General features: G+C 39.9%; 1 protein-coding gene across 4 annotated transcripts in view; it reads left to right on the top strand.

Annotated features, from left to right (window-relative positions):
- The window catches only part of MSL3 (MSL complex subunit 3), a 36,694-nt gene extending 17,312 nt beyond the window's left edge, over positions 1–19,382 (top strand). For all 4 annotated transcript variants that reach the window (XM_039481422.1, XM_039481448.1, XM_039481443.1 and 1 more), the window contains exons 10-13: positions 86–195; positions 1,016–1,115; positions 1,773–1,857; positions 18,446–19,382. In XM_039481422.1, the coding sequence (XP_039337356.1) occupies positions 86–195; positions 1,016–1,115; positions 1,773–1,857; positions 18,446–18,545 (395 nt within the window). In that variant the 3' untranslated portion in view covers positions 18,546–19,382. The remainder of the gene's footprint in view (positions 1–85; positions 196–1,015; positions 1,116–1,772; positions 1,858–18,445) is intronic.
- Positions 19,383–27,743: the final 8,361 nt, after the last annotated feature.

The following is a 27,743-nucleotide window of genomic DNA, read 5'->3' on the forward strand; positions in this document are numbered from 1 at the left end:
AGAAACTGACCTTTCTAGCTGAATGAAATAAACGCCACATTTAATGGATCTTTGTGTAAAGTATTTTTCTGTTCACTTTTTGAAGAAACGCCGGTCCATAGTGGGTCGTCATCACCTATCACTCTGACTCCTAGCAAAGAAGGGAGTGCAGTATTTGCTGGCTTTGAAGGTAGAAGAAATAACGAATTCAATGAGGTAACAGCTATGCTGAAGAGGCATCTCCACAATTGGTGCCCCAAACTGATGGATTTATGTGGAAAAACTTGGGACCCTGTAAAATGCAACATTTTTTTAGCAGGGCAGTAGCATCTCTATAGTTCAGAGTAAAATAGTAGTTTCATTACTTATTGGTTTATAGGCTTAGTTTCCAGTCCACCCATCACCCTGAAGACTTCTTTTCCATTCTGTGGCCAAGTTGGCTTTTTGTCTGTCCAACATTTACTTTAAAAATGAAGTCACTTTGAAGTGTAAGTGTGTGTGTGTGTGTGTGTGTGTATATATATATAAAAAGTACAGTAGCTCCATTTTTCCATATATAAACACAGTAAAACCATTAAGCAAAATATTTCTTTTAAAATTACTACTCTGAGAAATTAGTGTGACTGGGAAAAATGGAGCTACTGTACTTTTTTTTTTCTAGGTACTGATGAAAAACAGCATTCTGTGTTTCTGCTGTTAACTCTGTAGCACTAGTTACATAACAAAATGCTTATTCCTAGAACTGTGCTGGCATTGGTTGGATAGGCTAATTTACAAGACAATCGGGAGTGCATTTGTGTTTAGGAGGCATGGACTCTACAGTATTGTAGTGTGTACAGCGAAGCTTCGAATGGTGTTAAACAGCCTTTTTAACATCAAACAAGAAAGTTAAATAAAAGGAGGAATGTAAGAAAATATTTAAAAAAAATCTGATTGTCCTCTAATCCAGATTTCTGTGTGAATTAAGTCAGGCTATAGGCTATACTATTCTTTATCACACCTTGAAATATTTTTCTAACCAGAATGTTGTATTTAGGTGTTGTCTTGGAAACTGATGCCGGAGAACTATCCCCAAAGCGATCAGCCACCTCCTCCTTCTTACATCTATGGATCTCAGCATTTGCTACGGATGTTTGGTAAAACATAACCCTTGTTTTATGAAACACAATCTGTATGCTGTACATCTAAATTGATGGTTTTACATTGCTGTTTTAATTTTTTTCCAATATTGGCCTCAGGTAAATTTGGCTCATAATTTAAAACTATTAGGTCCCATGTGCACTTACAGAACAGCCATTTAAAAAAACTTGGTATATCTCACACTGGTATCACAGCAGTGCAAAATGGAATTTTTTATGTTTAATGCAGTTGTCTAGTTGCAGTAAAATATTTTGAAAAATGTGCATTAGATTTTAAATACATTTTTTTAAAAATTGTTCTTTATATGAGCATTTAAAAATCTGCCTGTTGGGTGCTGAAGCCACAGACAGAGTTCTGAGCTCACTTTGCTGGCTGTGTAGCAGTTACACTGCAGATATATATAAAAATATTATCTCCAGTGTATGTCAAGAAACAGAAGTAATAGTATTAACTTACTGTACATTTTAAATATAATGAGGAAGTGTTTTGTGGTGGTGATTTATAAATACTTTCGAAAGAGAAGAGAAGCTGCTAGGAGAAAGATTTTTATATTCCTCTTCGATGAGTATTAAGTCAAATATAGGGTGAAAGCAATTAAACTATTTAAAATGTAGACTTAAGTATTTTTGTTTATTTTCTCTGTTTATTTACAGTTAAACTTCCAGAGATACTGGGGAAGATGTGCTTTCCTGACAAAAATCTAAAAGCTTTGGTAAAGCATTTTGAACTGTTCTTGAGGTAATTTGACATCCTGTATTACATGCAGAAATGATGAGGTAATATTGGTCTAAGCTTTCAAGGGTAACTAGTGATTTTGGATGCCTTGATTTTTGGGTTCCTGATGCAATATCCTTAAAGGCCATATTTTTTTTTTTTAATTTATTTTAATTTTAATTTTTTTCTTTCTTTCTTCCAAGAAGCTCTGAGTGCCATTGAAGATCAGACTCCTTTAAGGCATGCAATTGGGAATGCAAAAATCACTAGTCATTCTTGACAATTTAGGTCATTGACTCCATCTGGTGTAACTGCCAGAGCAAATTATTGTCCTTAAACTTTGTCATAATTTTTGTTAAGATGCTTCTGTAATTGATAGACTCAAGGGGGAAGCAGAACTTTCATCTGTAGTCTGTGATGGGCATATAGTGGTTCAGAATTATAGCACATAAAACTTTTATTGTTGACCACCAGACACATAATATCCCATCTGACAGCTTGCACTGAGGTCATAACCTGCAGATAGGGAAGTTACACAGATACAACTGAGGGAAGAAATTTGGTCCCCAGAACCTTTGTTAAAGATGTTAACTTACTAAAAGGAAAAAACCAACTTGTATTTTAGGTCCCAACACAAGTTTGCCAAGGTTGAAGCTATAAAAATCTTGTAAACTGAATGTACTTGGTCAGGAAGGCATTGAAAGAAAATTAATAAACCTCTTTTAATGTCACATTGTGTGTGTCTTCAAAGTAGTCACACATTGAAAAGTGGTTATATGGAACTAATGTATCAGAAGGTGTGTAAGGTTATCATGTCTGTTTAGTTTATGAACATATGAAATGAATTTTTCTGTGTTGATTGTTTATTGAAAATAAAACCAATCCTAATTGTTATTTTATCACAGTATAACTTTAAAGCGTATAATTACAGTTCTGGTGAGTCAGGTTTTTGATCACTTATTTTTATTTGATAAGACCTTCCAACAGTAATCAACATTTACTTACCATAATCTTGTAACAGGATCACCATTATTCAGCAGTTGGATATTGTTTTAGCTTGGATTGAATATTATTTGATGCTTAACAGACGCAAGGTGTTAGTTTATCGCCTTGCTGTACCTCAGTGACCCGTGTCTGGATGACAACTCCTCATTTCCATAATATGTACATATCTGCATTTTGTTATCACATACACTTATCAGGCAAGGTACAATACCTCTTTGCATATCCTTGCCATTGGGCAAAACATTTAAAGGTATTTTACACGCAAGTTATGGAGAGGGAAAAAATTGCTTTTCACAAGCAGCTAACTAGAATTTTTGCCAGACCCTTTAGTCCATATCTATCTTAGACTTCCATCAAGTTATCATGCTGAAATTTCTACTCGTAATCACTAACATGATACCTAATTATAGATGTTGCTGAATTATTTCAAGTTTTAACTTATAAAAATAAACTCTTCTTGTTGGTTCGTAGTGATGGTTGAGCAGAACTTCTTGCTTAGTGTTTCTTTCATCTCTCTCTCATATTGCATAGTTTCTGTTGCTGTCCCACTCATTCTTCTGTATATGGGCTCAGACATCGAAGTGTCTAAGCACCTCCTGACTGTTTTTAAAGATAAAAATAATATCCTTGACCCTGTACCCTTATTTGAAAAGTTTGGGTACTATATTGATATCAAACTTGATTTGTGTCTTTCTGCCATCCCTAGACTACTGGTAGTCTGAAACCTTTGCTTAACAAACATGTCATCACTGAAAAGTGCTTTCATTTTTCAAGGCTTACGTACTGTCATTCTGCTTTTAAAGACACTCCCAATTTTATATTGAGAGTGCAGTAGCCTATAATTGACTAAATGCATTGCTCCTGAAAATCCTTTCATTTGGCTTTCAATCCAAGTCCATTTTAACTTGTTTTATTATATTTTAAGGCACTAAATGATTATGGCCTTCATATGTGATAGGCTAAGATACATTGTGATAAAAGCTCTATCTGTTGAGGTTAGAATGAGCAAGCTGGTGGCACATTCAAATTGTAACTCAAAATCTTAGAAAAAGGCCTCCAACTATTTTTCTTGATTATGAAACTCTTATTACTATAGTCAGTACTCTGTGTTACAAGTTTTTAAAGAAAACTAATTGTTTCATGGTGCTTCCTAAATTTTTGTGATGTGCTTTCTAAACCAAGGAGACTGATGCTTTTTTAATTCTATCTCTCTCTTATACTGAATTACTATTTTTATAATCTGTAGACCGGGGTGGGCAAACTACGGATCCAGCGCTGCCTTGAGTGGTGCAGGGCCGGGGACAGAGCAGGCATGCAGGGAGCCTGCCCTGGCCCCGGTGTATGCCACTGCCACCCCGGAGACGCTTTAGGTAAGCGGGGCCAGAGCCTGAACCCCTCCTGCACTCTGCCCCCCAACCCCCTGCCCTGAGCCCCCTTGTGCACCCCACATCTCTCCTGCACCCCAACCTCCTTCCCTGAGCCCCCTCCCGCAGTCCACACCCCTACTCGGCCCAAAAAGTTTGCCCACCCCTGCTGTAGACTGTTGGAAGTATTGGTTTTTAATTTGTGAGCCCCTCTAAAGGAGAGTTTCTTAAATGTAGCTCTTGCTGTAGGAGGGTCTTACTCCTATTTTATTTGAATTTCTGACAATTTCTGTAAAATAGATTCTGAATTTGTGCTGTAATTGTCCCAGCAGGAAGGATCATTAGCTTTATTAGCCAGACACTAAACTGCTTTTCTTAGCAGGTATGCTAGCATCTATTCAGCAAGGATATTTATAATCCAAAGTAGTTCAATGGAGTTTTCTCCCTAGAGCAGTGGTCACCAACCAGTCGATAGTGATCCATCAGTCAATCTTAGAGGATCTCCCAGTCGATTGCAGTCTCCAGTGGTGCAGTAGGGCTGCTGCTAAGGCAGGCTCCCTGCCTGCCCCAGCCCCACACCACTCCCAGAAGCGGCCAGCATGCCCCCAGTGGGTGGGGGGAACAGGGGTCTCCCTCCGCTGCTGCCCTTCTCTGCAAGCACCGCCCCCGCAGCTTCCATTGGCTAGGTATGGGGAGCTGTGGCCAATGGGAGCTGCGGGGGCAATGCTTGCAGAGAGGGGCAGCGTGCGGAGCCACGTGCCCCTTCCCCCAGGGGCCCCGGGGTATGTTGGCCCCTTCTGGGAGTGGCATGGGTCCAGGGTAGGCAGGGAGCCTGCTCTAGAAGCAGCCATGCTGCGCCGCCAACCAGGAGCCACCAGAGGTAAATGCTGCCCGGTGGGAGGCTGCACCCCAGCCCTCAACTGTCTCCCAGAGCCATTACCCCGAACCCCCTCCTGTTCCCCAAGCCTCAGCCCTGACCCCCACCTCCCAGAGCCAGCACCCTGTACCTCCTCCTGCACCCCAACACTCTGCCCCAGCCAGGAGCCCCCTCCTGCACCCAAGCTCTCTCCCAGAGCTTGCACCCTTCACCCTCTCCTGCACCCCTGCCCCAGGCTCATCCCAGAGCTTCTTCCCACACTGCAAATCTCCCAGCCCAGAGCCAGCACCCCCTCCCAAACCCCAACCCCTGACCCTAGCCCAGTGAAAGTGAGTGATGGTGGGAGAGAGTGAGCAGCAGGGGGGATGGAGTAAGTGGGGTGGGGCTTTGGGGAAGGGGAAGGGGCATGGTAGATCCTGGATTGCTCTTAAAGTCAAAAAGTGATCTTGGGCGTAACAAGGTTGGAGACCACTGCCCTAGAGAGTATAATTTGCAAAAACTCAGAACTTCAGAACCTTAATTTTAAAGGTAAAAATAACTATTTTTAAAATTGTCAAATTAGTCCTTAACAAAGGAGAGATTGAGTTAAGAGAACTTAATTCTTTAGGTTGGCTTTCTCCTCATATTGTATATGCTAGCAGTCCTCTAGATGACTAGTGACTGTACAGTAAGGAGTCTCTTTTCCCTCTCCCCTGCACTTTGAGATTTATTTCCCCTTTAATAAATAGGAGTTGAGTTTGTTAGAGACAAGTAGCCTACTCACCTGAGGACAGTTCAGTGAACATCTTGGTGAGAAATTGCACAGTTCAGAATGGCAGGTTGAAGTTCTCTCCTTTTTTCTTTAAATTGTGGCTGATCGAAGGGAGGAGATCTACACTGTCCATATAGTATAACAGTGTTCCTAACCCCCTTTTTAACTAACCAGTATAGATCAGGCATAAGTAGTTTACTGTTACACTGTTGGCATGAACCATGTTTGTTTTATTTAAGAAAAAAATCAGTTAAACATTTTCATCTCTAGTGTAGACAGGAATTTAATCTCTGAATTTTAGATTATGAATTTAATGTTTAAGTTTATAGTTTCACTTAAGTCTCTGGGCTATTGCAGTCCATCCTGAATTGAGAAACTTTCTTTGATATACCACTTTTGTCTGGAAGCTTATTTTACACTACATTTACTCACAGCCTGGTGGATGTTATAAATGAGATACTGCTCTGTAATACTTCTCAGTCAAACGTCAGATTGCTTCTGGACATGATTGATTTCAGTTTTCCAGAATAAATATATTGTAGTAAGAAATATAGAAAATATACACTGTTTTTTCATTAAATGAACAGTGTACCCATTCTGCTCAGCAGAGCAGTCTTACAGACTGTAGTGAGCATTTCTTCATGTACCGTTGAGAAATGTGTTTTAAGTACAGTACTCTTTTTGAAAATGTTCAAATTAAAACTGGCACTTGAGAAAACACTGACCCTGAGTCTTAAACAGTTCAAAACACTTGCTTTAAGAAGGTAAAACTGGGTTGCAATTGAGGCTAGTGTCTAACTTGCCATTTCTTGGTTCTGATAATAGAGTAATCTATCAGTAATCCCTTCCAGTCCTACACTTCAGTGATTCTAGGCAGCTTGGGTCAGGGGCAGCTCCAGGCACCAGGTGTTATTAATGACACACGAGCAAACCATCACACTACATAGGAAAGAGAGGAAGTATGGTGAGAGACACTCCTGGCTTAACAAGGAGATCTTCAATCATCTGAAACTCAAAAACGAGGATTGGAAGAGGGCAAATATAGTGCCAATCTATAAGGGGATTACAGATCAGTCAGTTTAACTTCAGTACCTGGAAAGATAATGGAGCAAATAATCAAGCAATCAATTTCCAGACACCTAGAAGATAATAAGGTGATAAGTATGTCTGGATTTGTTAAGAACAAACGGTGTCAAACCAGCCTAATAGCTTTCTTTGACAGGGTAAGAAGTCTTGTGGATACAGGGGAAGTGGTAGATGTGCTATATTTTCACTTTATATATATTTAGAGAGTACAGTTATAAAGTTTGAGAACGATACCAAGATGGGAGGGGTTGCAAATGCTGTGGAGGATAGGATTTTAATTCAAAATGATCTGGACAAACTGGAGAAATGGTCTGGAGTAAATAGGATGAAATCCAATAAGGACAAATGCAAAGTATTCCACTTAGGAACAGTCAGTTGTACACACACAAAATGGGAAATGACTGCCTGGGATGGAGTGCTGCAGAAAGGTATCTGGAGGTCATAGTGGATCACAAACTAAATATGAGTCAACATTGTAACACTGTTGTGCCAAAAAAAAAAAAAGGCAAACATCATTCTGGGATGTATCTGCAGGAGTGTTGTAAGCAAGACACAAGAAATAATTCTTCCACTGTACTCTGTGCTGATAAGGCCTCAGTTGGCGTACCATGTCCAGTTCTCGGTACCCCATTTCAGGAAAGATGTAGACAAATAGGCAAAAATCCAGAAAGCAACAAAAATGATTAAAGGTATAGAAAACATGACCTGTGAGGAAAGACTGAAAAAGACGGGTTTGTTTAGTCTTGAGAAGAGAAGACTGAGGGGGAGGGACAAGTTTTCAAATACATAAAAGGTTTTTTACAAGGAGGGTGAAAAATTGATCTCATTAACCTCTGAGGATAGGACAAGAAACAATGGGCTTAAATTGCAGCAGTTGAGGCTGAGGTTGTATATTAGGAAAAACTTTCTGTCAGGGTAGTTAAGCATTGGAACAAATTGTCTAGGGATGCTGTGGAATTTCCATCATTGGAGGTTTTTAATAACAGGTTAGACAAACACCTGTAAGGAATGGTCTAGTTATTACTTAGTTCTGCCTTAAGTGCAGGGGACTGGGCTAGATGACCTGTTGAGGTCCCATCAAGTCCTACACTTGTATGATTTTATCACTAGGTTCATAGAGGTATGTGCATATTTGGTGACACTGAAATTATGTCTGTAAGATTGGTCATGTCCTACACAGAACCAGGAGAAGAGGTGACTTGAGAGAGATGAGATTTAGTATGAGACTTCATTTTTCCATAACCATCTGATGGGTAGCATAACCTATGAAAGGAAGATTTTTTTTTGCTTAACATTGTTCTGACATATGAAGGCTGTTGCCACATAAGCACAATTAATGAGGGGAAATTTTAATTTCCCTAGTAGATCCATGTGTCCAGGAATTCTCACCCTTGGGACTTCATAGTTCTGGAATGGCACTGGGTATAACCCCCCCCAGCTCAAACCTTTTCTTACCTAGTGAATTTAAGATAGTGGATGCTGGTGCAAGAACTCCTTTTACTCACAATGTACAGTAGCACGCATCACCTATGACAGCTACCTCAAACCTTCCTGCCACATACCATGGGTATAGTGTAAGAATTTCCCCCCCTGCCCCAATTATGTAATTTCAGTCTATTTTTAATAAAATGTGCTATTGGGCTGTAAACTCTTTGGAGCAGATGTCAGATTTCTGTCCTTCATGTGAGGCACCTAGCATACCTTGATATGCTGTTTAAATAATAAAAGATGGTATTAGTGTGAGCTGCCGCACCCATTTGCCATAATTCTGATCTAAAGCAGCCACCTCTCGATGAAAAGGGTACGTTCACGTTCTTTCCTCCTATATCCTTGGTATCTGTCAGCAAAAGGTACCAGTTGTAATTAATCTTCTGTGTTGTGGACCCGTCTCTTGACTGAAAGACCATTTCCAGTAATCTATTTGTTTCATGTAGGTCCTTGAACAGCTTCCAGAAGACTACAGCTATTCACCATTTCTCTTATTCACTACTTTTCTTCTATTTATTCATTAGGATTTAGAGAAAAGTATGTTAGTTCCTAAAATGACACTTCTAAAAAGTTCCAGTAAATTTATCTTTGCGAGTCCAACATGTGGCTTTTCAGATTATAGGAAAGTGCTTTCCTAGTAGTCCATAGCTTTTTCTGTTAGAAGCTAATAATCTTATTAAAACCCAGTAAATCCTGTAGGCGGCTATTTCATTGCATCCCTTAAAGCTTTCTTTTAAGAATATTTTAAAGCAGCTTACCTCCTGTACTGCCGGTCTGAAACCTTTTGCATTATGGCAGTAAAGAATTTTATTTCTTTTCATACTTTGAATATTTTCCAAGTAGGGAGTCAGATCAATATTTGACAAAAGTATACAGGAGTTTAATCTTCTGAGACCAATGAGCAAAATCTTGTGTGTGATTATTTTCTGTTGAAAATTAAGGTTGTTGCAGAAGATGTGACTTTACGAAAAAATGTCTACTGGATTGTGCAGCCATACTATTTCTGGAAGTAATAAGTAATTTTGTTACTCATTGTAATAGTCGGTTGTGTCCACTAGTCTGTGCTAATGTGCAATTAATGTTAAGCAGTTATGCTACTAGAAGCTTCATACGAGTGTGATAAGGTTACAGATTTCAGATATTCAGTTGATAAATGTTTAATGGAATATTTTATATATTTTAAGAAAAGATGTTTGCTACTGAGCTGGGAAGATGAGGTGAGTTGAAATATTCTGAGATAAGAGCTGGTTAAAAGTGGTTATTTAACAAATGTGAACTCTGTCAGGAGCCTGGTTCTGTTGCTGTTTCTCATGTTGAGTAGTGCTTTATTCTCGTGAATAATCTCTCTAATTTCAGTGTAAAAACTCTGATTCAGGAAAATATACCTATTTAGGACAGTAATTAATCACCTGCCTAAGAGCTTTCCTGAATCAGGGTCTAAATGTGGCAGAATCAGAATACAAATGAAGATTAGAATTCTAATTAAGCAGAAGTCAAGGTATTGGAAGGAGGGGATAGACCGCGTAGTAAAATCTCTAAGGACAGGTCTACGCTACAGCCAGGATGGACACTCTGAGATCGATCCCCCAGAGGTCGATTTAGCGGGTCTAGTGAAGACCCGCCAAATTGACAGCCGATTGCTCTCCAATCGACCCCTGTACTCTACCCTGTCGAGAAGAGTAAGGTAAGTCTCAAACTTCCGACGGGAAGGAACCTCCCCCCCTCCCGTGGTAACTCGACCTAAGGTACATTGACTCCAACTTCAACACGTAGCTGGAGTTGCGTAGCGTAGGTCAACTTACCACGGTAGCGTAGACATAGCGTAAGTTTACCCTCTGGAATATTTCAACCAGGCTGATACCCCTCACAGATGCTCCCATTTTGTTAATGTAATTTAAAATTACTTCACCCTAGGATCCACCTTTTGGTGCTGGGATCAAAGAGAATGTCACTTACATTAGAAATTTTTTCACCTGTTTTGTTTGTGGACTGCACACTTAATTGCTCTTTAATAAATTTAGAATTAGATTTAATGAGGGACTCTTATTAGCTCAGTTCTGCTTAAGTGCTTCATTCCAACTCTGTTCAACCTACCTATCCCAGGGACAGAGACAAAGCTTAGTCAAGTCCAGTCGTAGTTTATCATTCAGCATTCCTTGTTTTAAAAAAACTACTATATTTATGGTAGGCTTTTTGTAGTGTTTTCCTACAGTAAAACAGGTGCATAGTACATATGACAAACCGTTTCTGTGGGAGCAGGGAGAGTTTTTCGTTGACTCTTCAAATAGAGATTTTTTTTTTAAGGAGTGCCATCATATGTTCTGTGTTAAGTGTTGCATAAAGTCTTTGACTAGTTGTGCAGCCTGGTAAACTTAGCAGAGTGGCACCTAATTGTCTAGTGATCAACTAAGGTGGTGTGGAGACACATTACTCAAATCTTGATTACTGCATTGAGTTCTGGTTCTATATTAGTTTTTATTCATCAATAAAAGTGTTCCTACTCTTTTTATTCATCTTGGCAACTGCCAAAATACTGTCCTATAAAACCCATTTATATTCACTATAAAGTATCTTCAGTTTCTTTGATTGTGAAGAGCAGCCTTTTATTCTTTAAGGACCAGATACATAAGGAACTGTCTTCATTTCTGTGAACAGAAAGCTGTAATAATACATCTAACTCTGCTGAACCATTTAATATCATTTCTTAACCTCAGTTGAGGGTAATTTTCATAGAAGTCTTCGATTCTGTCTATCTGCCCCCTAATCATATGTGCCTTTCTGCTTTGTGCTACCCCAGTGGTTCTCAAACTTTTGTACTGGTGACCCCTTTCACATAGCAATCCTCCGAGTGAGACCCCCCCCCTTATAAACTATAAACACTTTTAAAATATATTTAACACCATTATAAATGCTGGAGGCAAAGCGGGGTTTGGAGTGGAGGCAGACAGCTCATGTCCCAACCCCCGGTTTCAGAATCCCATGCTACCTTGTTAAGTACTGAGCAAAATCTCCTGATAGCTTTTGCAGGAACTAGTGTGAAACCAGTAGAATGTGCATATTATATTGCATATAGAAGACTAACTTAAAAACATAAAGTGCACAATGAAGTATTCATAAGTTAGGAAATGCCAAAATGAAGATTGCCCTTCAATTTGGCCCTTATACACATACATTATGATAGTTTTGCCCAGCATCAGTCTGTGACAGAGCCTCTGGAATCCTTGCTTTAAACACAAAGGAACATCCTTCCCCCTCCACCTCCTTGTAACCCTCTTGCTCAAATACATAATGCCAGAATTAAGGTAACTTGGCAGTTGGAGTTCTTCTAATGTAGTTTTCTGTATGTAAATTCCTAAGCAACTCCATTCCCCCCTCTACCTGCCCAAAAGGCACAATTCTATCACATGGAAACATATCGTCTCCCCCTGTCTCCCTCCTCCCCCCCCCCCGGTCTTGGCCCATCAACATGATTTAAAATTGGGACCTTTTATGCCCAATATAGAGCTCTGCCAGCCTACACTGTTGACTTTCTGTAATTAACACCCATGAGAATGAATGAAATTTCATAGGATGGCAGAGGCCACTCTGAACAAATAATGATGAATCAAAGAGATTTTCACTAGATAAAATGTCTGTCTTTTATTGCTTACATTATTTTATTTTTTATAAATATTGAAGTAGTGGTCTTGCGTAAGCAAAACCAGAGAAATAACATGTTTAATACCCTGTTCTGAATAAAGTTTTAAGTAAAGGCACGTGTTGTAGAGAACACCTTTCCATGGTTGCTGTAATCTGTTTCTATTTAAAATGAAAGATAAACTTCTGAGCTTTTAGTAATTAATGTATTTCTGTTTAAATTTTGATTGCCTTATGTGTAGAATCTTCTTTTTCAGTATTCTTTGCTGCTTCAGATTTCTTAATATACAAGATCAAAAGAAATTACTTATTTAAGGGGAGCTTAGTGAGGAATAAGGTTGGAGAAATGTACAGTTTTTTATACATTATACACTGAACATCATTGGTACCACTTTCATCTAGATCGTATATACCAAAGTATTTATTATACTAAATTTACTGACTGCAGTTCTGGCTTCTAACAGATAACTTCTGCCCAAGAGCCAAGCACAATGGGGCCAGATTTCCATTGCTTCCCAACCCATGTACAAATGTGCAAAGTATGGCTAATAGTTGGAAATACTAAGTGATATAAAACTTGTTTATTTTCTACAGGGATTATTTTTGAGAAGGAGGGGTTTTGTTTTGTTTTTTACTAAACTTGTCCATTCCCAAACCCTGGTTTCATGTGCCTGTGTCCCAGAGAAGGGAGAGCTTGTCAGTTTTAGCAGCTCTTTCCCCAAGCATTGGTGGCTGCACCATTGCTTCCTGGGCTCAGCTCTCCAGGCTACACTGCTTGGGTCTCCCTCATGTTTCTGTATCAAAGCTGGGTTCCAGGTGTGGCTTCCATGAAGCCATGCAAAAAAGGGGGTTGGAAGAGTGAAGGGAATGTGCACTGTAAGCCAGGTAACTTCCCCTTATGGGGAAAGCTGGAGAACAAGAGGCAGGTCGCAGCAGAACAAGGAGACAACAAAATGTCACCCTGCTACAACAAAATGATGCTTTTTGTGGCATCTTGGGAAAATGCCAAATTATGTGGCCGTGGAACTGCAATGTCTACAAAGGAACAAGTGTGTGTGGAATCAGGGCCTGCCCTAGACCAAATGGCACCCCAGGCAAGGAATGTCTTCGGTGCCCCCCCCCCCCAGTTAAACTTTTGAGTACCTTATTTGTTATCGCAGTCGTAGTCCATTTCATGACTTTGATGCACTATTTGCATGCATTATTTATCTCTATCATATAAGATAAATTTGCACACTAGGATCTGTACATCTGTATTTATCATGCAATGTATAAGCAAATAAAATTTAGTTTCCTCTAAGTTTATAGAAACTTTTTAATTTTAAGAATAACTGAAATGTACTAACATCAAGAAATTGAACAGTGCACCAACATTGGGTGGACCCCAGTATTAAATAATATTACAGTGGACCTTAGAATGTTAACCCTAGTTCTTTAGTTCAGAAGGTCGTTTTCTCGCCTTTGCCCTCGCAAACTGAATCACAGCATCAGAGAGATCCAAAGATTGGCCAGTGGCATTTTCAAGAGGTAAAATAGCAAGCGATGTCAGTGTTGTCGGCAATCGTCGATCAAAGATATGTTTTAATGAGCATGAGTTTTGAAAAGCTGTGCTCATCACTTGCGACTCTGACTGGCAGCATGAGCGGAATCCTCAAAGCTATTCACACATTAGTGTCCTTCAGCTCTGCATCTTGAATGAATTGGAGAACTTGGAGTGGCGAGTGCCACTCTGTGGCAAAATGTGACAGATGTTGTCCAGTTTGACACAGAGGTCTTTATCATTGACATCTGAATATTCCCCATGTGTCAGCATCTGGTGAAGGTCCATACAATTGTTCAAGAGTGTTTTACAGTATACTGGAGCTTACTAAGGTCAGACAAAACTCCCCAGGTGTTTTTGTGGTGCTTCATTTATCTGAACCTTTCTTCGGTGGACACTTGAGCAGTGTCAATGAGCAAGCAAAAAAACTCTCGAATTTTTCTTCTGAGTTTCCCGTTACCTCATCTCTTCCCTCATAACCAAACTTTCTCTTCTTTCGATGAATATGAGTTTTCTTGAAGACCGGCTGAACTCCTAAGCTTTCCACCATTTCTTTGCCAACAGTGATGGCATCTTCAAATCCATTGTCTCTGTAGGCCACAACAAAATCAAGGCAACTTCTCATCAAAATAGTAGCAGTTGTCATGTCCATTGACTGAGTTTGTAAAGCCTTGCTTAGAACGTTTACTTGGAACAGGATATCATCCAAACCACAATTGAGACCAGAAATTTGAAGTCAGTGTTCTGGTTTGGCTAGCTTTATGCCTTGTTGAATTCTGGCCTCAGGTTTACTCGACTGCACCAGTTCCATCCAGGCATTGTAAACCTCAGTCACTTGTTAGCTCACTGGTCTTACGCTGTCAATGTGGCTCTCCCAGCAAGAGCCACTTATCAGCTTCATGGTCAGATTTGTAACATTGTCCGTGAGGATCTTCCACCTGATAGTTGATGCTGAAAACAGAATATTTATCCTTTGCAGTACTCTGAAGAGAGATACTGAATCTAAAGATGACAATGCTGCATCTGACACAACCAGGCTGAGAGAATGGCAGCTACAAGGCACGAAAGAAAGCTCTTGGATTCAGCACAAGGACCTTTGTTTGGATGCCACTGTTTCTTCCTTCATGTTCATGCCATTGTTGTAGCCTTGTTGTAGTCCTGAAGCTTTATTTTATTCTCATTCAAAACATTCATAAACAGTTCTGCTAGGTCTTTTCCAGTAGTCATCCACAGACCGGAAACAGATACAGCATTCATTTACTTGGCTACAGCCTTCCTTCTCAACAACAAATCTTACTGTAAACATCTTTTCACAGTGTCTAATATCAGGAATGCAGTCCATTATTTTGGCATAGTACTTCATTTTGCTGAGCTGCATCAATATGTTATCAAACACATTCCTTGCCATAAGGTCAATCAATTTGTTTTGAATAATTTTGCTGCAGTAATGGTCCATAGCTTCTTTACAAACTACTCTACGTAGGTGCTCACGCATGACATCATCGTATTTCCCCAGGAGCTCTACCAAACTGAGGAAATTACCGTTATGCTCAGTGAACAACTTATCTGGCGAGCCCTGGAAAGCCAAATTATTCTTTGCCAGGAAGAGGATAATTGAGATCAGATGCTTGAGCACGTTCCTCCAATGCTGGGTTTCTGTATTAATGTTGTGCTGGTTTTCTGCATCTGTGCATTTATTCAGCTTGAGTCTAGAGTTGACCGACATCCATTTGGGGGAAGCTGTAAAATTGTTGGGTGACTTTTCATGTTGCTTCAGAGAATCAGCTAAATTATGCCAGTGATTGTAATCGGAAAGTGCAAGCAGTGACTTGGCATTCTTGTCAATTATTTTGTAACAAAACCAGAACGTTTTGTCCATTGATATTGAGTAGCAAACACCAATTCAGTTTCTCACCATTCTCAAGCACTCTCTTGCAGTGTGACTTAGAGAAGTGTTGCTTCTACTCATTTGCTGGAAATGTTATATTCTCGATTTTTTTTTTCTTGACCTGTTCAAAATTGTATGATCATTATCAGCAGAGTTTGGATCACTGACCATAAAGCAGAATCTAATGTATTGATTTGTGGTGTGCAGGTTTTTCTCACTACTGTTTGTCATCATGCGAGGCTAATTCTTTATTATTTCTCTCCTTTTCATGTAAACTAGATTCTTCTTTGTCATCACTCTCCTTTACAATGCCAGGAAAACTGGATGATTCTCCATCACTTTCCTCACATTTCATTCCTTATCTTCAGGTAAATCTGTTAATTCCTTAGCAATAGGACTTCCATTATTTACACTTTGCTCCTCAATTTCTTCTGCACTGGGACAATCAGACCAGGCTTTAGGCAATACCATGTTCTGCTTCAGATGTTTTCCCATCAAATTTGCCTGTTGCTGCAAACTGGATTACAGTTGAGCTTTTCACTTCCTATACTGAGCTCCTCAAGGCTTCTTCAGGGGCATCTTTTATTTCTTACAGAGGAAAATAGACAATGTTAGGGAGAGCAAAAGTCTATGTTCCGCAGTCTTAGAAAGTTATCAAACATTGTGTTAAGCATGGCAAAAGAAGTATCAGTATTTCTGTTATATTGTTGCGTAGATAGGCGTTTGATAGATATCTCTGGCATTTCATTAAATATGTCCTTTATTAATTGCTACTTACATTCTTCATGTCTTAAAACACAAGTATACTTTCACAATTACACAATAAAACAAGGATCACGATATTGCAGTTGGGCTCTCATTTTACTTCAGTTCGTTCTTTATATCTCGCTGACTGACTGGCGAATCCCTACCCCTTATATACTCACAAGGGCATGGCTGACGACATTGTAGGAGGTTTGAGGAAAATGTAGTTCTCAGAAAGTCTAGAAGGTTCCATGAGATTTTACAAAGGTCCAGAACATTGTAGAAGATTAGTGAAAAATGAATCCACATATGGAATACCTGAAACATTTTACTTCAAACATTCTATTTTCCCTTTTGTCGCTAACAACAAAAAGAGCACCCGAGCCGAGTGTGAGAATTAAAAATCCATGAAAAAAGGGCTAATTCTGAAGCACTTAGAGGAGAGGAAAGTGATCAGGAACAGTCAGCATGGATTCACCAAGGGCAAGTCATGCCTGACTAAGCTGATTGCCTTCTATGAGGAGATTACTGGGTCTGTGGATGAGGGGAAAACAGTGGATGTGTTATTCCTTGACTTTAGCAAAGCTTTTGATACAGTCTCCCACAGTATTCTTGCCAGCAAGTTAAAGTATGGGCTGGATGAATGGACTATAAGGTGGTTAGAAAGCTAGCTAGATCGTCAGGTTCAACGGGTAGTGATCAAGGGCTCCATGTCTAGTTCGCAGCCGGTTTCAGGTGGAGTGCCCCAAGGGTCGATCCTGCGGCCGGTTTTGTTCAATATCTTCATTAATGATCTGGAGGATGGCGTGGACTGCACTCTCAGCAAGTTTGCAGATGACACTAAACTGGCAGGAGTGGTAGGCTGAAGGGTAGGGATAGGATACAGAGGGACCTAGACAAATTAGAGGATTGGGCCAAAAGAAACCTGATGAGGTTCAACAAGGACAAGTGCAGAGTCCTGCACTTAGGACGGAAGAATCCCATTCACTCTTACAGACTAGGGACCGAATGGGTAGGAAGCAGTTTTGCAGAAAAGGACCTAGGGGTTACAGTGGACGAGAAGCTGGATATGAGTCAACAGTGTGTCCTTGTTGCCAAGAAGGCTAACGGCATTTTGGGCTGTATAAGTAAGGGCATTGCCAGCAGATCGAGGGACGTGATCATTCCCCTCTATTCGACATTGGTGAGGCCTCATTTGGAGTACTGTGTCCAGTTTTGGGCCCCACACTACAAGGAGGATGTGGAAAAATTGGAAAGAGTCAAGCGGAGGTCAACAAAAATGATGAGGGGGCTGGAGCACATGACTTACGAGGAGAGGCTGAGGGAACTGGGATTGTTTAGTCTGCAGAAGAGAAGAATGAGGGGGGATTTGATAGCTGCTTTCAACTACCTGAAAGGGGTTCCAAAGAGGATGGATCTAGACTGTTCTCAATGGTACCAGATGACAGAACAAGGAGTAAAGGTCTCAAGTTGCAGTGGGGGAGGTTTAGGTTGGATATTAGGAAAAACTTTTTCACTCGGAGGGTGGTGAAGCACTGGAATGGGTTACATAGGGAGGTGGTGGAACCTCCTTCCTTAGAAGTTTTTAAGGTCAGGCTTGAGAAAGCCCTGGCTGGGATGATTTAGTTGGGAATTGGTCCTGCTTTGAGCAGTGGGTTGGACTAGATGACCTCCTGAGGTCCCTTCCAACCCTGATATTCTATGAATGCTCGCAGGAGGACAGAAAATGGGATTATACTTACTTTCAAGGGTGTAAGCTGACGGTTTTATTGGATATCCAATAAAAGCTATCTGTGTAGAGCTACAGATTCCATTTAAAATAAATATGGGTGAAAGTACATAGTAGACACAGGTGGTGTCTGCTACAGTTAAAGTTGTGAAAACATTTTTACAGTATCCCCTTGTTTTCATATGCTTATTTCCTGAAACTTTTGTTTTGCACTGAAATTTTCCATACATAGCCTCTATCCCAGCTGGTTGGTTTTTTTTTGGTGATGCTTGAGCAAACTCCTTCAATCTCCTTAAGATTTGAAAGTATGAGGGGAAAGGCTTCTTCACTATGTGTGTAAGACTTTAGCACTTTTTAAGCTTTGAAACTTGTGCATGAAGGACTATGTACATCAGCACATGCTTTGCTAAGTTTAAAAAACGCTTTGAGAATTGCACAGCCTATTTTACTGCATCTTTAAACCTAAGTCTTTGTCTGATTTTAATCTGTGTGCTTTCTTCTCAGGTTTCTAGCCGAATACCATGACGACTTCTTCCCAGAGTCTGCTTATGTAGCTGCATGTGAGGCTTACTATAGCACCAAGAATCCTCGGGCAATCTACTGAAGCTTTTAGTGAACAATAAATCCTGCTGTACATAGCCCATGGTTGTTGCTGCTTTGCCACATAGCTACGAGATGAAGATGAAATGGAATTTGAATGGCCTTTTTCAGATAGGAAAAAGGGAGTCGCTTCTATGACTACTGGATTCGTTAGCAAAGATGGACCACTTCTTGTTTCAGAGCCATGCAAAGATTGCATTCTGAATTGCTCCAAATGTTGCATGTAAGCTGCACTTCTAGAAGAAGGCCTGCACTGATTTCTAATGCATAGGACTGCATAAAGTTCTTACTAAGAAGTGTGTGTGGGGAGGGGGAAGCAGGTGCATTAGCAGTGGGACGCTTTCATGAAAACAATTACCTCATGCTGTCTTTCATTTTAACATGAACTGTTTTCAGCATGAAAAGTAAAACTGGCTTCACTCTTGTGTAAGGAGAATGCATAACAGGCATCCTGTGGATTTCGTTTCACACACAGAACCCACACTTCATTTTGTGAAACGGTCATGGCAGGAAAGAGTGCTGCATATAGAGGAAGAATTGCATAGCGATTTTTATTGTCATAGTCGGTGACTCAAGGAAGTAGTTTTCTGTGGCTTAAATGAAAAATGTTGCTTGCTTTTTCTTTTTAAAAAGCATCTGTCTTTCCCATAGTAAGTTGCCACAGTTACGAGTGCAGACCTCACCAGTGATTCATCTTATCCATGTCTGTGAATGATTCCTAAAGGCATTAAAGAACAGGATGTTCTAACAGGTTCTCACAGAGTAAGCATAGAGTGAATAAAGTGACAGCAGTTACTTTGGCAAACTTTTTTCTTAATAAAGAAACTGGTTGGTAATTGAAGGTGTGATATTTGGTGGATGATCTCAACAATAGGGTTTTGTTTGGGCTTTCATTGTATATTTTCACTAAATATTATTATGTAGAGAATGGGGTGTGGGAGTTGTGACTGTAAAAATGGCACCTTTTTATTGTACTATTTCTGTCTGTAAAGCAGAGGCACATCTTAGATTTACACTGACAAATTTTACTCTCTTTAGCACTGCAAAACTCATGCAGCTGTGTGAGAATGAGCTGGATTCTGTTATCCATCATCCCTCTGACAATACATACTTGGCAGAATTAACTGTTTATCTTGGGTACTTCCATTTCTGTGAGTGCCTCACAATCATTAGTGTATTTATCCTCACAACAACCCTGTGAGGTAGAGAAGTGCTGTTATCCCCATTTTGCAGATGGGGAATCTGAAGCACACAGAGGAAAGTGACTTGCCCAAAAACACAAGAAACCTGAGCAGGAAATTGAACCTAGGTCTCCCATGTGCTGGGCTAGTGCCCCAATCACTGGTCAGTCCTTATTCCCTTGAAGCACCCCAATTATAGAACGATTGCCTGTGATTCTGGAGCCAAAAAGAACCCACTTGAACTTGCAGGTCTTGGAGTTAGTAAAACCATCTCTTTCCATGTAAATCACAAATATATTCTGTAAGAAGTAACCCAGATCTGAAGAAAGAGCTTGTGTAAGCTTGAAAACTTCTTTAATTGACCCAACTTCTGTTGGGGTGAGAGAGACACAAGGTTGGTGAAGTAATATCTTTAATATCCTGGGACGAACACGGCTACAATAGCACTGCATTACCAATTAATGTCACTTGTCAAGAGTGGAATGGCATGTTCGAGCCTTGAACTGAAAAGGTAGAGATGACCTTGGTTTTAGTGAATGAGAGACTGCAAAAGGAAAAGCTTCTATAGAGTCTTAACGTCAGGGTAGCTACACTCATTTTGGATCCATACCAAAATGAGATTTGGAGACCCTTATTTCTAAAGATTCATTTAGTGGTGCTATTTTTTAAATTGTATTCCTGTAGTACCAAGTTTCCCAGACCATAGTCTCCAAACTGTAGAGATTCTGAATCTACAGTACAAGCTGAGTAGTTCATGATCCTCTTTAATATGGAACACTCCTGTCATAAACTTGATATAGCAGGTAAAAAATACCATTCAAATATTAATGTCTAACAAGATATTAAGCTTAGAATATCGCTGAAACTCCATCCTTAATCCTCTCCATTGTGGCAGAGTGTTGCAGTGCATATGATAGGGAAAAAAGATTTGACCTATCAATGCCTAAGAATAAGAGGGCAGGTTGAGAGTAGAATTTAAACCCTATTGCATGGTTATGTTTAACTGTAACAGTGACATTTTGTGCATGCCATAATTATTTATTAATGTCTGTATTCAGTTTGCTCAGTGATTTGAGAAGCAGTTTAGGTAGTACCTGCATGCATTGTGCCTTGTTCAAACCAGTTGTATGAACTCATTTTCATGAGTAACCAATTTCCCCCCATCTTTCTACCTCTACACTGTTAGATATAAAAACAGACTCTTGCATCCTATAAATCTGCTGCAACATGTGTGAGCCTGGTCAAAGTATACATTGATTTGTGTTGAGTATAACACTAAAGGCAACCTGCAAATCTTCCTACAAAATTTCTTCATCTGGAGCAATATGTTTATGAGCACTATTTGCCACATTACCAGATTCCTCAAATGGAGCAGAGAGACTTGCAGGCTATCTTTTTATACCTATGGTTTAATTATAGTGGTACTGAAGAAGCTGCTATAGGTGAAGGTTAGTGAGCATTTTGGTTACTTATAATATGTGTTGTAGGCTGCTTGTTTTTAAAAAAGAAAATCCTCCCAACAGAAACACTTTGGTTATGTTTAGATCTCACATGTGTGGCTGAGTAGGAGGTAGTTTTACTAATCGTTTGTTTTTAATCAAAGTTTAAGATGGATTTTATACTTTTTACTGTGGGTAAGTGACTAGTGCACAGTTATCTAATTACTCTGGCATTAAATATCTGCAGTTTTTAATAAAAATTTTTTTGAAATATACAATTGATAAAAACAGCAACTAATTGGATATTTCATAAGGATTTTACTCAGTGACAGATGGATGATATGACACACACAATATATATGCAGTATTGCCAACCCCAATCATTCTGAAGTCATGAGTTATTCCCCAAAAAGGCGTGAGATTGGCTTACAAAGCATGATGTTTACCTTCTGGTTTTTTGTCTCTCTAAGGCATACATGGGTCAAGTTTTCATGCTTTTCTTTGCAACTATGAGTGTTAGAAACTTTTTTGTTTTTTAAATAAGAGCTGAGATTTTCAGCTAATCATGAGCCTCTAAGAACTGGGACTTTAGGAAAGTATCACAAGATTGGCAATAAAATTGTGAGTTAACACTGCATTGTTGCAGGATGCCATTAAATTCAACACACACTTTGCAGTTTTTCTGATGCAAACAGATGAGAGATGTAACTGAGCTTCCAATGGGAGTGTTTTTCAGATAAGAAGTAGTTGCTTAAACAAAATTGTACTGTATAAACTGGTCTACCTATGCCAAAAGGATATATCTATAGTTTATGGAGCAAATAATACATTTTTATGATTTAAAGTTGCTCGCAGTGAATATTAATGTCTAGCGGAAAATGTATAGGTAAATACTGTATCAGCACAAAATTACACTTCTTTAGAAAGAAGGAAACAAGATGACATTGTGACACTTATGAATCACTGACATAGTGGTGATATTGTTCGTATTGCTCCTGACCCCCTCCTGAATATTTCAATTTCTTTTGCTTATAAGAATAAGGGGGAAATAAGTTACCTAGTGGTATTGTCTTAATCCTCTTATTACTGAATCCAGAAGAGACAGGAACTAACTTGCTCTTTCTATCACTGACCAAGCACACACTATGTATCTCAACAGTTCAGGCTGACTTCAGGCCCTGTAGTTGCTTGTGGCTAATGGTATTTTGGATCCTGTTAGTTACAGAGCCCCATTAATTATAAATCCCTCCTCGGGCCTTGCACCAAGCTTGTTATTACTGATGTCCGTTTGCATCACCATATTATTAAACAAGTACAACCAAAAAGACAGTGTTTCTAAATGGAGGACAAAGGCTAAAACGAAAAAAATAATGCCCAGAACATGGAAGAAGCATATTGTTTGCCAGTTTTGTCTGTGCAAATAACTGGGTAATTTATTGTTCGCAGGAAGAAGCAGCTCTGTGTGGCTTGAAAGTTTGTCTCTTTCACCAGCAGAAGTTGGTCCAATTAAAGATTACCTTACCCACCTTGTCTCTAGGTAATTTATTGTAAATGTACGTAAATATTTAGAAGGACTGTAAAGGAAAACTTGTGACTGGGTGGGGAGGGGAAATAAGATCAGTCCTACAGATTCAACTGCAATTCCTGACAATGAGGTGTAAGATGCAGATGATGGTGACTGGAGGCATTTTGGCCAGATAGCAAGTATAAATGTCTTCAAAAACACTACTATTTTATTATCATCTGGGATAGACGATAAAGCTAAGGGTTCATATGATTCAAAAACTCTTGAAGACTGCTGTACAACTAATGGGCCTTTTTATTATTAACCATAGATAACATCAGTGATTTGGGGAAGGACAAATGTAGTTCCAGTCTTTATGAAGGTGAAAAGGGACTTATCATATACATATTGTGCTGAAATTCATGTGAAATTCACACTTTGTACCAAAGATCTTGACTCCCCTTTTTTTTAAGATGGTCCCTGGTTCCTGGCTAAATAATGCTTTCTGTTTAAAGCTGTTTTTAAATTGGGTTTGAAACTGCTGCGAGTAACAGAAGTAGTCAGTGCCAGCAAATGTCAAAACACCAGTACAGCTTTCTCAGGGTATATCTACACTGCAGCTGGGAGAAGCCTTCTAGCCCAGGTTGGTTGACTTGCGCGAGCAGGGTTCAAGCTGGCATGCTTGAAAATAGCAATGTGGAGATTATGGCTTGGGCTCTGAAGCCTGTGGAAGAGGTGGGTTTGGGAGCCCAAACTCAGGCTTGAGCTGCAACATTGAAGCACCATTTACACAGCTGTTTTTAGAGTGCTAGCACAAATCTGGGCTAGGGGGAGCCTCCTTCCAGATGCAGTATAGACATGCCCTTAGAGGCCAATTTCATTCAGGGCTTGTGTGTCAGCTGGAGAAGATGAGGAAATGGTGGCAGCCAAGATGAGGAAACTGAATGAGTGAGTCAAAAGGAGGTATAAATTATATCTACGTGTGAGGGGGAAGAAAGATTGATGAAGACTTCACTAACTATGCCTGCAAAAATGCTGGGGAAGGGGCCCCTCACTGTTCAGAAATGCAGTGACCGCATCTGCAAACCCCACACGTAAAAGATGATTTCTATGTGGAGATGCTAGAGGCATCCCTGCTGCTTCTGACAAAACGTAAGAATCTCCCATTAGAACAAGATATTTTTCTGGGATGGGAAAACTGATGTTGTTCTAACAAAAGTGCAAAGGGAGATCAGAGTTTCCACCTGAGATTTGGGCTCCTCAGTTGAGGAACACCAAAGGGTGTGCGATCTGTGTGCAATGTGTGCTTGTGTCAATAATTAAAGAGTGCTTCCTCTTTCATAGGTAATAATCAGCTTGGGGTTCAGTAAAGGAAAGTGAATTCCAAGTCCCATCATGGTTTTATTACTGTGAAAATGGAGATGAAGGATTCAAACTGTAAATGAAGGATGCTTGTTTCCAAAGGGGCTGTTCAAGTGTTGAAAAGGAAATGGTTTAACCTAGTTTTTTAAACAATAATTGTTTAACATAGGGGTTCTCAAATTTCATGGCATCGCAACCTCCTTGTGATGACAAAATTACCACATGACCCCAGGTTGGGGGAGAGGGGGCTGGAGCCCGAGCCCCAGGTGGGGGTGGAGCTTGGGCTTCAGCTTCAGCCCTGGGTCCCAGCAAGTCTAATGCTGGCCCTGGCGACCCCATTAAAATGCGGTCTTGACCATTGTGTTCCCAACCCACAGTTTGAGAACCACTGTGTAAAAAGATCTGAAAACCAAAACAACTTTTGGACCTCTCTGATGTCCTTATCTTTGTTGTATGGCAGAAGTGGGAAGCAGCTCAGATTCTCCATATGTATTGCAATGCCACAAGCCTTGCTAATTTCTAGAATGGAAAGCATAAGAGAGAGGCTAGAAATCCGGTCAAGGTTGTAAAACAATTTCCTTCTCACCTGTGTGAGAACCCCATTTTCATGAATTTTGGGGTAGGTTTTTTTTTTCCAAGTCTCATAACATGGAGGTTTTTTTTTCTGCTTTAGTTGAAGAATGTAAGGGTGTAGTGATCAACGGCTTGATGTCTAGTTGGCAGCTGGTATCAAGCGGAGTACTCCAAGGGTCAGTCCTGGGGCCGGCTTTGGTCAACATCTTTATTAATGATCTGGATGTTAGGATGGATTGCACCCTGAGTAAATTTGCAGATGACTCTAAGCTGGCAGGAGAGGTAGGTACGCTGGATGGTCCAGCGGGATAGGGTCCAGAGTGACTTAGACAAATCGGAGGATTGGGCCAAAAGAAATCTGATGAGGTTCAACTAGGATAAGTGCAGAGTCCCGCACTGAAGACTGAAGAATCCCATGCATCGCTACAGGCTGGGGACCGACTGCCTAAGCAGCAGTTCTGTAGACAAGGACCTGGGGATTACAGTGGACGAGAAGCTGGATATGAGTCAGCAGTGTGCCCTTGTTGCCAAGAAGGCTAAAGGCATATTGGGCTGCATTAGTAGGAGCCTTGCCCGCAGATTGAGGGAAGTGATTATTCCCCTCTATTCAACACTGGGTGAGGCCACATATGGAGTATTGCATCCAGTTTTGGGACCCCCACTACAGAAAAGGATGTGGACAAATTGAAGTCCAGCGGAGGGCAACAAAAATAATCGGGGGTGGGGCACATGACTTACAAGGAGAGGCTGAGGGAACAGGTTATTTAGTCTGCAGAAGAGAAGAGTGAGGGGGGATTTGATAGCAGTCTTCAACTACCTGAAGGGGAGTTCCAAAGAGGATGGAGGTCAGCTGTTGTCAGTGGCAGATGACAGAACAAGAAGCAATGGTCTCAAATTGCAGTGGAGGAAGTTTAGGTTGGATATTAGGAAACACTATTACACTAAGAGGGCGGTGCAGCACTGGAATGGGTTACCTAGGGAGGTAGTAGAATCTCCATCTTTAGAGATTTTTAAGGCCCGGCTTGGCAAAGCCCTGGCTGGGATGATTTAGTTGGTGTTGGTCCTGCTTTGAGCAGGGGGTTGGACTAGATGACAACCTGAGGTCTTTTCCAACCCTGCTCTTCTATGATCATATGAAGTTGATTAGGCCAAGCCTACATTAAAAACATAGGTTGACTTAGCTGTGTTGCTGAGGGCTGTGCTATATATACACCACTGACTGACAGAGTTAAGCCAATCTAACCCCTGGTGTACGCTGATGGAAGAATTCTGTCAGCCTAGCTATCACCTGCTAGGGAGCTGCTTTAACTACAGTGATGGGAGAACCTCTCAATGCTCTGTAGGGAGAGTCTATACTGAAGCACTGCAGCTGGCAGTGCTGGCAAGTTGCTTGACAGTTATGAGTACAGGAGTAATTTGGACAAGAGAAAATGCAGTAGCCAATCAGAATAGAAAGACTTGCAAAATGTGGAAATCCAAGTATTCTGGCTGTAATGGTTATCCAGTTACAGTACAGAGATTTACATACTGTGTGGTTACTAAGAAATAACAGCATAATGGTGATGCAAACAGGATACCAATAGACTAGTTGTATTGTAAGATATTGCCTAATTGATTTGTGTAGTCATGCATTAATAATTATACAGCATCCTTGCACCTAGACCAAAGTTCTATTTTGGTATAATAATATTCAAATGGAAAAAAGATACATCTGGTCAACCTATGGTGTATAGCTTAATGTTGATATCTTGATGTCTGTCAGTGCTATGAGAGGAATACTTTTTATGTTTAGAATAACTGAGGGCGGATGTGTGGCCAGAAGCTTTGAGGTGAAGTGAATTTATTTTTTACTTACTCTTAAGAGCTGTTAATAAGTTACTACTTCTGTTTCAAGCTTTTATAATATATCATGAACATGCAGGTGTTGACATTTCTCTCTCCTTCCTAATTTGGAAACAGATAAGATGAGAAGTGAAGTACAAGATTTCTCCTGTTAGTAAAATTGATCTGTGTGCATATCTGTTTAAATATGTAAAGGCATGCAGTTGTCATTATAGTGAGTCATGCTGTATCTGAGTTCTGTGTCATTGTTTTTAATTAAAACATTTATTTAGAAGACTAATTTAGGAGCTCAAAAATATTTCCAACCAATGAGACTAAGCTCTCATTTATGATGTAAAATGCTGAAATAAGTAGTAAGGTAGTCATGGTATAGGTACTTGGAGGCATGTAAGTTGATGAGTTGTAGGCAACATGAGTTCATAAACAGTATGTGCCAAACTTAATTGCTATTGTTGATTCAATTACAATTTCAATAGATAAAGGACATAACCTAGCTAGATTTCTGTAAAGGTTCAATGGGTTACCACATGGGAGTCTAATTAAGCTGAAATGATATTGTTCGAATAAACATAATTTTGGTGTTAGTACAAAATTGGCTGAACAACAATAAATAGAGAACAATTATAAATGGTAAAATAGCAAAGCGGGGCTCAGCAGGAGCCGCATATTGGAACTAGTATTGTTAAATTTCGTAAGTGATCTGGAATAACAACAGAAGTAAAAACTATACATTAATCAGATTCACAGATGCTACCATATAACAAGTGTTTTCAAAGAAAGTGCTTGTTAGAGACAAACTACGGAATATGTTAATCCAATTTAGAAAAAATTAGAAACATAGAGATGATTTTTGAGAAATGCAAGGCAATTTTGTAAGCTAAGGTAACACTAACGTTAGTAGCCACTGGAGTCGATAGATTACTGCTTTTGCCAGCTGACAAGAATAAGTGTTCTATAACTCTGCCTCATGTCATGTAATAGGCCAGGCAATTCAGCTCAGGCTTTAATAGCAATCTTGTGTGTCACTCTCTCTTTTCCTCAGAAATAGAGCTGGCTGGAGGACAACAATTAAAGTAAGCAACAACTTTTGTAATTTGTTTCCATGCTACATTGGAATGAAAAACAAATCTTTTCAATATTTTCACAAAACAGAATTGTGTTGAAATGTCCATTCTCATATGGCCAGGCCAGGTTTTCAATTAGTGTCTTGGCGTGTTTCTCTCTCTCTCTCTCTGGAAGTGACCAAGGAGTCCACCCTGTACCTCAAACCTTCCCATTGAAAACTTCATCCAATTCGATGC

This window comes from Mauremys reevesii, linkage group 1 (genome assembly GCF_016161935.1).
Source record: "Mauremys reevesii isolate NIE-2019 linkage group 1, ASM1616193v1, whole genome shotgun sequence".
In the NCBI taxonomy this organism is placed as follows: domain Eukaryota; kingdom Metazoa; phylum Chordata; order Testudines; family Geoemydidae; genus Mauremys; species Mauremys reevesii.